The sequence below is a fragment of the Argentina anserina genome, chromosome 6 (assembly GCF_933775445.1).
Source record: "Argentina anserina chromosome 6, drPotAnse1.1, whole genome shotgun sequence".
In the NCBI taxonomy this organism is placed as follows: Eukaryota; Viridiplantae; Streptophyta; class Magnoliopsida; order Rosales; family Rosaceae; genus Argentina; species Argentina anserina.
In genome coordinates this window covers 26,838,915-26,848,552 of record NC_065877.1, presented here as the reverse complement: position 1 = coordinate 26,848,552, position 9,638 = coordinate 26,838,915, and the positions used below count along the sequence as shown (strand labels likewise).

The window sequence follows — 9,638 nt, the reverse complement described above, 5'->3', positions numbered from 1 at the left end:
ATTTGTAATAATTATGAAACACTTTCTTCTGTATTGAGGCAAAATTACAATGCTATTTCTATTAAAAAAAAATTATAGACTTACGAGGACAGGGCATCCTTTGTACGAATTATGCAGCATTTTCGAAGTTTTACTGTTAAATTGAAAAATTGTTTTGAGAAAAGAAAATTATAGAATAACATCCATGAACATGGGTGATGGTAAAACCGTAAAAACTATAGAATTGAACCATTACAAGTTTACAACCACATCCTATGAACCAAGTGAGATTTGGATCAAAATCCGAGACATTGAATTGTCAAAGTTAAATGAATCATAATCGTGTTCCTACAAATCGTTGCCAAAACCCATCAAGTAGACAATGATGTCTTCTACAGAGTCATGGTTGCAGTCAGAACTATACAGAGTCCTGGTTGCGGTCGGAAAAGTATGGTTCCCAGGTGACTGAAACGAGTCTGCCAAGAGATCTTAACAAGGATCTTATGAACTAATATGGAAAGAGGTGTGTTCAAAGAGAAGTAATTGGGGAAGTATTGGATTCATCAATGGAAGGCTGACTTGGTTCATCAGGCTTCTCAGGCACCATAAAAGAGAAGTCCGCCATGTGTTCTTGGGGCAGTGAGAAATTGCAGGTCATCAACAGTCTTCACTCAGAAGGGAAGGTTTCAGATTCTTGTCGTCATGTAGCTATCTATCTCACTTAATTTGCACGTTACTCAGATTTTATGCAACACGTTCATAAAATTAGGAGTGTTGTAATTTTACGTGCAAATTCACTATTATTTATTACTAGGTTCGTTTAGGAGGTTAGGGTTTTGAAATTACATCTTTCAATTCTTAGACTATCGTGTCGTAAGAATTTCAGTGGGTAAACTAATATGTTGGGAATCAATCTCATTTGTGCATGCATTATGCGCACTTACGAGTTAGGTCGACTCTCCTAACTAGACACAAAAAACTTAGTTACATGTGCATGAATTATGTGTTTTCTTTAACGGAGAGCATGCAAATGATCGATGACCTTTTGCTAATTAGTCGCCTCAAACTTACTAATGGGAGTTAAAAACTTCCATAATAGAGTAATATATAAGTAATAATTTATTGAGTAACGCCAAAATATTATAGGATATGATATGAACTATGAAGAACTTTTGCTGTGAAGAACCGCATAAGCAAGAAGAAAGTGAACCTTTAGGCCTTTTGGGCGAACAAGGTCCGTTAGGACTTAGGAGGCGACTGAACTCATTAGAGAACATTGAATTTCGGTTCGAAGAGCCGACTGCAACAAATTGATAGGCATGGTTACTAATGAAGTGGAGAGCAACATGCAATTTACCCGAAGAGAAAAACCAAAAAACTGGAAAGCAAAACAAAGACTCCAGCTTGGCCAGGGCTAGCCTCTTATGTCTCCCACTGAGTTCATGACATGTACAAAACAGATTTGCCCTCCCCACTATAAATATTTGCACCACATAATCGACAAGGCACTCTTTCCCAGGCCCCCATCATCATATGGGTGGACCAGCAACACCAGACGGTGCATAAAATCAAACAACTTAAATCGAAAAGAACACAAACAAATGAAAGTATCCATGCCTCTTTGTTGTTTTTAATCTCTATCTCCTTTCTTATTGTATTATGATATTTACGTTGCGACTCAAATTGATGTCGTCTGCAGATTGAGAGACATGAGCGGCAATAAAGAGCAGCTAGCCGGTGCCCGTGGGGGTCCCTGCACTCTCCACTGTAGAAGACCTGCACAGGTCGGGCCCTGGAAAAGGTCATCAGTGGGCCCAGGCTCATGTGAGGGTTGCAGAGCAGGAGCAGAGAAGCGCCAGAGATGGCAGTGATAATAAGAGCAGAGTGTGAGTGCCAAACTCACAACCAGAAGAGAGAAAGAAAGAAAGAGAGAAAAAGATGGCAGTGGCAAGTGTCATCAGGCCATTTAGTCTCACCCATGCATAAAATAAACCGGATATCAGCCCTCTTCTTCTTCTTAAATCCCCAGAGGTGTTGTTCTCTCTTTGTTTTCCAAGTAGTGCAAGGAGTTTCAAAAATGATGAGTGGAGGAAATCCAAGTAGTGCAAGGAGTTTCAGGTACCCTTTCACAGCAACTCAATGGCAGGAGCTTGAGCATCAAGCTCTCATCTTCAAGTACATGGTCTCTGGAGTCCCCGTCCCAACTGATCTTGTCTACTCCTTTAAAAGAAGATTGGATTCCTCAATGTCTTCCAGACTCTTTCCTCACCACCCTTGTATGTTTTTGCTTCATTTTGTCTGAATCTGTCTTTCTTTTTCTTTAACTTTGCTGATTAAACTTTTGGGGGGTGTAATTAATTTGAATTGAAACAGTTGGGTGGGGTTGCTATGATATGGGGTTTGGCAGAAAGATAGACCCAGAGCCAGGAAGGTGCAGAAGAACAGATGGTAAAAAATGGAGGTGTTCAAAGGAAGCATACCCAGATTCCAAGTACTGTGAGAGACATATGCACAGAGGCAGAAACCGTTCAAGAAAGCCTGTGGAAGCTTCTTCTAGTTCTTCTAATACAAACACTACTCTTAATAGTAACACTATTCCAACACCTCCAGAGTACAACCCTGCTTTAATCCACAAAAACCTCTCCAAACCCTCCCCTCCATTGTTCTCCTCATCTTTCAGCAATGAAACACCTCACACCCAACACCAAAGTTCACCTCTTTATCCCTTCCTTTCTAGGACACAGGGTTCTGGCACCAACCCTGAGCTTTTTCTCAACTCTGGATCTTATGTCAATGAAGCTGATCATAGAGATTACAGGTTTGTCATTTCCACTAAGCAAATCAAATTTGTTGAGTAGTCTTGTGTTTTCTGCCATAAAGTTTTGTTCTTTAACTTTACAAATAGGTATCTTCAAGGAACAAAGGAAGGTGTGGATCATGAGCTAGCATTCTTTCCTGCAGAGTCTTCTTCCAATACAAGAAGCTTAATGAGCTCCTACAAAGGCTACTCAACCCAATCTCAGTTCCAAAGCCTCGCAGATCATTTTCCACAGCAACAGTCCCAGGATGAGCAGCATTGCTATGTTTTGGGAACTGATTTCAAATCAAGCAGACCAATCAAACCAGAGCATAAAGACTCTGATCAAGCTCAAAAGTCCCTCCACCATTTCTTTGGAGACTGGCATCCAAAGTCCACGGACACCTGGCTTGATCTTGCACCCAATTCCAGGCTTCACAATGGTAATTAGCTCTCAAGTTTATGTCAAACTAATTCTCTTTAATGTCCTCTTTAATTTGAATTATGGAATCTTAAATCGTGGTGCAGATGGTTGAAGAAGTCTTCTGATTCCTCAATTATGAGCAAGGCCAAAAGAGTACTGGGTGGTGGGTCATTTGCGTTTGTTGGATGGATTGATTGGCTAGGGGGAGATTTCTTTTGGCTAAAGCTATGAGAATCGCTGAATGAATAATGTAGGGTCTGCTATGAAGGATTTTCTGTCTTTTGCTTTATCTTGGTATTTATTTGCTTCTTCTACTCCCTCTGAGAAAACATGTCCGATATTTGTAGACTTGCTTGTTTGACTGGAAGCATTTTGAAAATGCTGAGGGGCCTGTAGGGCTCCCAAGTTCTCTAAAAATGGAGGCCCCAAGATAGGGTACATCAAACATGTCAATCTGTAATGAATTGGATAAATTACAACTCCATTTATTTTTCCGTTTTTAAGTGTTTATTTTCACTTTGCGATGAATAGGTAGAAACATGAAGGCTTTATGGCATCTCATTCATCATTTCATCACATAATACAGTGTTCAGGCTGAGGCATCAAGTTTTACAGGACAATGTTAATAAATTATTTTCCAACACATTTGGACCATGTGAGCAACAAAGCATGTTGAGTTCCTGAACATGTTTTTGTTATAAATCATTTAAATGACAACATAGTGTATTGTCCTTGTTAAGCATCTCCCAGGTTGGGGTTTGGACCATGTTCTTTCCTCAAGGATCAGATGTTTATTACACATCGCAATAGCTAATTCCAAGCAATATAATAGACAACTAGTTCTCGCTCGGTAGAACAGAGAGGTCTGAAACTCAGAATTCAGAACCTAACATTTGTTGTTCATACTGCCATCAAAATATAACCAAGAAACTCTAATAAATGATTTAAAACACATGTAATATGACAACTGGGCTACACAATGCCAGACAACTTCCAATTCAATTGATACTTACTACTCAGTTCGCAACTATAGGTCTATAGCAAGGTAACTACTACCACGTAGCTGTTTTATTCTTATCATACAGTATGAGCAGTTAGCAAAATACATGAATAGGCATTGGAGGAAAACAATATACTGCTTCTCAGAATTAATCATCCCCGTTGTCTAGGAGATAACCTGCTTCTCAGAGTACATGACTGAAATCAGTGAAATGTCCCTTGTAAAGAAGGCAGCATTTTTTCCGACAACGCGGTGAGCATAAAACATACAGAAAGGCCGAGCAACTCACATCAACTGTAAAAATTCAAACGAAACTTATAATTCCAGGCAGCAATCTGTAACACTGGGTAAAAAATTAGCCAACCCTTACCTCATGATGTCACACTCCATATGATTCTTCCAACTTCCAAGCAGAATGCATGAAAGGAGATATCATCAACTAAGAAACAGCTATAGCTCTGTTCTATCATTTATACAGAAGTTACTTTTATCTAAGGATCTATGTATCACGGACACAGACACGAATGTCCGTATTAAACACAATACGATACGCAGACAAGAGAAATTAAAATTTTTCGGACACGGACATGTGGTGGACACGTTAATTAAATATTAATTTTAATATATATACTTATTTAAAAAAAATTATAGAGTTTGAAAAATTATAGAATATGCATTAATGTTAATAAAAGTCATTCTGCAGGAGTGGTTAAGGAGTTGCAAGGAAATGAGAGATCCATGGTTCAAATCTCATTCCTCACAATTTTAGTTTTTCTCTATTAAATTGAGTATTTGTGTATCCATTGCGTATCTCATACAGAATACGCGTGTCCATGACGTGTCCCCATCCGAGATATGCGTGTCAATTGCGTGTCCGTATAAGATACACTTGTCCGGGCATATTTTCTCGTGTCCGAACGTATCCGTGTCCGTGTCAATGTTGGACACGCGGTACGGGGGCTAAGTCACGTGTTCGTGCAACCTAACTAAGGATTAAACAGAATTACAGAACGTTGCATATTGCTATGCTTGTATTAGTTGTAGAATATGCCAAAATTGTTCCTTTTCAATTTTGAGCTTATTATCAAAGAATAATTCTCTACCGCATGCTAATTTTGAGTTTCGACTCATAACCTCTTGTATGATACTTTGTTCACAGTGGAGGAGTATGTACTGGCTATTCCGGCCTCAATAAATTTTCTATAAAACTTATTGGTTTGCCATAAAAAAAAAAGGATTAAACAAAATTACAGTGCAGAGGACAAACTAACCAGTGAATTGGGTAAATCTATATTTACAACTCCAAATCTCAAATTACCCTGAAACAACTAAACAATAAAAACTATAAAGAGAAAACAATAGCAGCATGGAACAAAGTATGTCTTCATTTGGGAAAACTGATGTTCTACATAGATGCACAGAACCAAACCAATTCCAACAATTTATAATGAATAAAAAAAAACAATTTCAACAAAAGCTTCAGCGCCTTCTCCTTCACATCACCAATTTTTTTGTTTGTAGTTCTCTCCAACCACTCCATTACATTGCTTATCCTTAGTAACACCGCTTTTTTCTGCCAACCAAAACTAAGTAAATTTCACTCAAAAGGCGTGATTCACTAAATTGTCTAGATTCTTTAAACACCCTTTTCCTAGAGCTGCATCTTCAACATATGGTGAACTTTGAAGTTGAAAACATGATGTTTCTACATGTAATTCAAATTCTTATACATACATAAATTCAAAAAAAAAAAATCATAACTTATATATCACGAATGTCCATCCCAAAGTGGGAACATACATCTAAATGAGAAACAGCTTGTGAAACAAATACAATATACATATCTGATGCTTGAGGGATGCAGCCACAATTGGTATGAAGCCTGGGTTTTGTTGTAAAACAGGTTCCTAGTTTCATTCTAACTGCCAGGCAATAATTTTAAACTAATGGACAGTAGAATAAGCCATAACACTTCCTACTGCACCTGTGTACGATAATTCTCTTAAATACTGTAAAAAGGTTTACCCCTACCACTAGACATCCTCCTTAACTGGTAATGTTTCATTCTGTAGGCAATAAACCTCCTTGCAGGAGGTAGACTAAGCTATTTCCAGTTCTGACTTCTGAAGATGTGTTAAAGGGAACATTCTAACCTAATTTCAGATTACCAGAGGAAAAAAAAATGAAGATTTCACTATTACATACCACTGATACCAGTATTTTACAATCTGCAAACGGAGCTACACCATAATAAAAAAGCAGAAATATCTAGCATGACTGATGACTTCAAGTCTCCAGCATTATCATACACAAATAAAAATAATCAATGACAAACTAATCATTGTGAGATGAATCGATCAAAATATCAAATGCACGTAAAAAAAAAAGGTATAGATATGCCAATAGACACAGCTGTGAATGCTTTCAAAGACACCGCTCAATTTACAGCATAACAGTAACATACACCCACCCAAAAGATATACATTCCAAGTTCATTGCACTAATAGGAAAGGAGAAACTAGATCTTGTCATTGTAATACTTCCATGAATTGTACTCTTGTTAGTTGTTATACATCCACTTGGTCAAAGTTAGCAAGGAAAAAAGAAGTCACTCATGACACAAAGCCTAAAATGGTTTCTTCTACTTCAAAGTGTAAGCCGTGTAGACAAGCTAAAAGAACATTAAAAAAATCAACATAATGAAGAAACTTGAAGAAAAAGTTTACAAGCAACAATAACCCATTTACAGAGCAACCGGGAGGGGGCTGAATGGAGCCGCCGAAGCTCAATCCGTTCGATCTTCACATCTGTCAATCTCAATTGTTACAATGCCTGCGCCTCACAAAAGAATCTCAAATCAGTAAAAGCCCCACTACTGCCAGCTGATCAAAGAACTTCCGATCCATTACTCTCATCCAAACAAAAGAATGCGCAATCAATCCGGTACTTCACATTCAAGAACAATTCTCATAGTCATATCTATCCTTGACCTTCAGAAGCTGGTGTCTCTTGAAAACCAAGAACCCCACTACACCAATCTGAAGAATGGCGGCAATGCCAACAAACAAGAGCCCAATCTTCTTCCCTTCATTGTACTTATGCCCCTTCGGGGGCGGCAGCGGCCGGTGGTGCTTGGGCCTTCTGCGAGGTGATGGTGGTGATGGTGGTTTCTTTGAATTGAACTGATTGGGAGGCCGAGCAGGTGGAGGGGGCGAACTCGGAGCCTCCGGCGGAGGTGAGGAAGAGTTCGGGGGAGGCGGAGGGCTTTCCGATGGGGGCGGTGACATTGGTGGCGGTGGCGATGGAGGTGGGGGAGACGGTGAAGGAGGTGGAGATTGAGGCGTTGAATTGGCATTTTGAGATTGAGAATTAACCAGAAGAGCAAGTATGCTAATAATCAACACAAAGATCAAGCTTGACAACAATGGCAGTTCCATGAAATCAAAGACCGCAGAGCACTTGAAACTTAACCCAAGCAAGAATTAGGGGTCGCGAGGCCACTCTGGCATCTGGGTCTATAACAAGATTCTTGATCTCCTCCTCATCAAACTTGAATTCATTTCAGAAATGAAAAAGGAATACCTTTAGCCCTCTTTCAGAGAATTTAGGGTTTTCTGAATCCGATCAGGGTATTGGTATCTGAGCTTCAAAAATCGACCAATTGGGTCGACTTGGGTTGACCCCAATTGCTCGATTGCGTCGTCTTCGGGGCCTGACTCGGTCAAACAGGCTTAGGGTTTGCGATTGAGCTTGATTTTCCGATCTGGGTCGTCTCCCCGATCAAATTCAGACCCAGATTTCAAATGGGGTTCCACAAAGTATTGGTCTTTGGGAGTTTTTAGCTGAAATTGAAATAAGCGGTTCAATCAGTCAAAATGGGTAGTTGCAGCAGAAGATTGAATTGGGGGAAAGATGGTTACTTGGTGAGAAACAGAGAAACAGCGAAGAAGGAAGGAAGAGGGTCTACGCGGGAATCCAACGGCTGGGGTCTAATTTGGGTGAATGATTGATTCGTTTGCCCAGGCAAGAATCTCTAAGCTGTTGTGTTTTCTCTAACTGAGAGAGGGAAAGAGTAGCGTTGTGACTTGTCCAATGGTTTATGATGAAGTTGGTGACAAATAAAATTCAGAGGTGTGTGTATGCGACTTTTAGCAAGTCGGCTGATCCAATTATGAGATTAAATTTGTTCCCAATCTCAGATATGATATATACATATTTACTAAAGTTCCTAATAAAAAATCATAATACAGATCTTATGCGTTGCAAATCGGCCAAATCCGGTGTTATCAAATCGGATTAAGGAAGTTGTGTCTAGATCTAGATTTTCGGTCTGTTCGGCTCAATGCCAAAACCAGAACATGAAACCCATTTCATGCACTTTGAGGACTAAGTGACTAACATTGAATCCATTTGTTAGAATACTTAGTTAGATTAAATGTTTCTTGTTAAGTGTCAAAGAGGGTTCATTTCCGATCAACAACGAAAATAATCCAAAACAAATTAAACTAATAAGGAACTAGTACAATTACATATTAAGCAATTCTCATAAGGTTTCAATGTGTACTAAAACGAGTAAAGATCTGTTCGTAATTCTCCTCTAATTTTTTTTACACAAATTAATATTAAATAGTCATTTTCTCATTGTTTTAAAATTTTAATATAGTTAACTTTCAAACTTTCTCAAGTGTGTTCATTGTGGTGGGCGGTTCGGCCCAAAAGACCGAGAACAGATGTCATTGGACTGATCAAACCCGAATCGGGCTGAGTTTGGAGTAAGTGGAAACCAAACTGAGGGAAAGACTGAACCGATTTTCAAGTAACGGACCATTCTCGATTTCTAATTTTTTACGGCCCGAGAGCCCGAATTCAACCAATTTTTACTAACACTGTCATATGTCATAATGTTATTGGATCATGTACATGTATAAAAAAATTAAAAAAAAAAACTAAACCCCGATCCCTTCTCTCTTTCATTATGCGCCTCCCTCTTTCATTTTTTCACTCCCTTTCTCTTCTCTACTTCTCCGGTTCTCCCTTATTCATTTCTTTTCACTCTTAGACTTAATCTTCGGTCATTAAGTATTACTTAGTAATCCATAAATTCAGTTCAAGTGGATATTGAATGAAAGTTATCGCGCTAGTATATTTAATAATATAATGATCATATCATTAGTGTCTTTCCTTTTGTACTTTAATTTTTGTCTAATAAATTTCAAGAAAATAAGTTAATTCTGCGATCACATTATATAAACTTAGTCCCATTAGAGCTGCCATTGGTCCAAGATCTCTGGGTAGGAATTGTCTTGCTCATGACAAATGAAGTCGTTACTTTGCTGATCCAGAGGTCTCTTTGTTTTTGTTTTGTTTTGTTTACCAGAGGTCTCTTTCTTATGTAAACAGTAAACACATCAACAAACATAAGTTCATTACATTTAAAC

General features: G+C 38.6%; 2 protein-coding genes across 2 annotated transcripts; one reads left to right on the top strand and one right to left on the bottom strand.

The window, feature by feature from the left end:
- Positions 1-2,041: 2,041 nt before the first annotated feature.
- Positions 2,042-3,321, top strand: LOC126798317 (growth-regulating factor 5). Its single transcript, XM_050525241.1, has 3 exons — positions 2,042-2,255; positions 2,353-2,797; positions 2,885-3,321. The coding sequence occupies exons 1-3, from the start codon at positions 2,057-2,059 to the stop codon at positions 3,225-3,227; spliced, it is 987 nt and encodes a 328-aa protein (XP_050381198.1). The 5' UTR covers positions 2,042-2,056; the 3' UTR covers positions 3,228-3,321.
- A 3,403-nt stretch (positions 3,322-6,724) lies between these two features.
- On the bottom strand, positions 6,725-8,323 carry LOC126798315 (vegetative cell wall protein gp1-like). The gene has a single exon (XM_050525240.1). The coding sequence runs from the start codon at positions 7,635-7,637 to the stop codon at positions 7,155-7,157; it is 483 nt and encodes a 160-aa protein (XP_050381197.1). The 5' UTR covers positions 7,638-8,323; the 3' UTR covers positions 6,725-7,154.
- Positions 8,324-9,638: the final 1,315 nt, after the last annotated feature.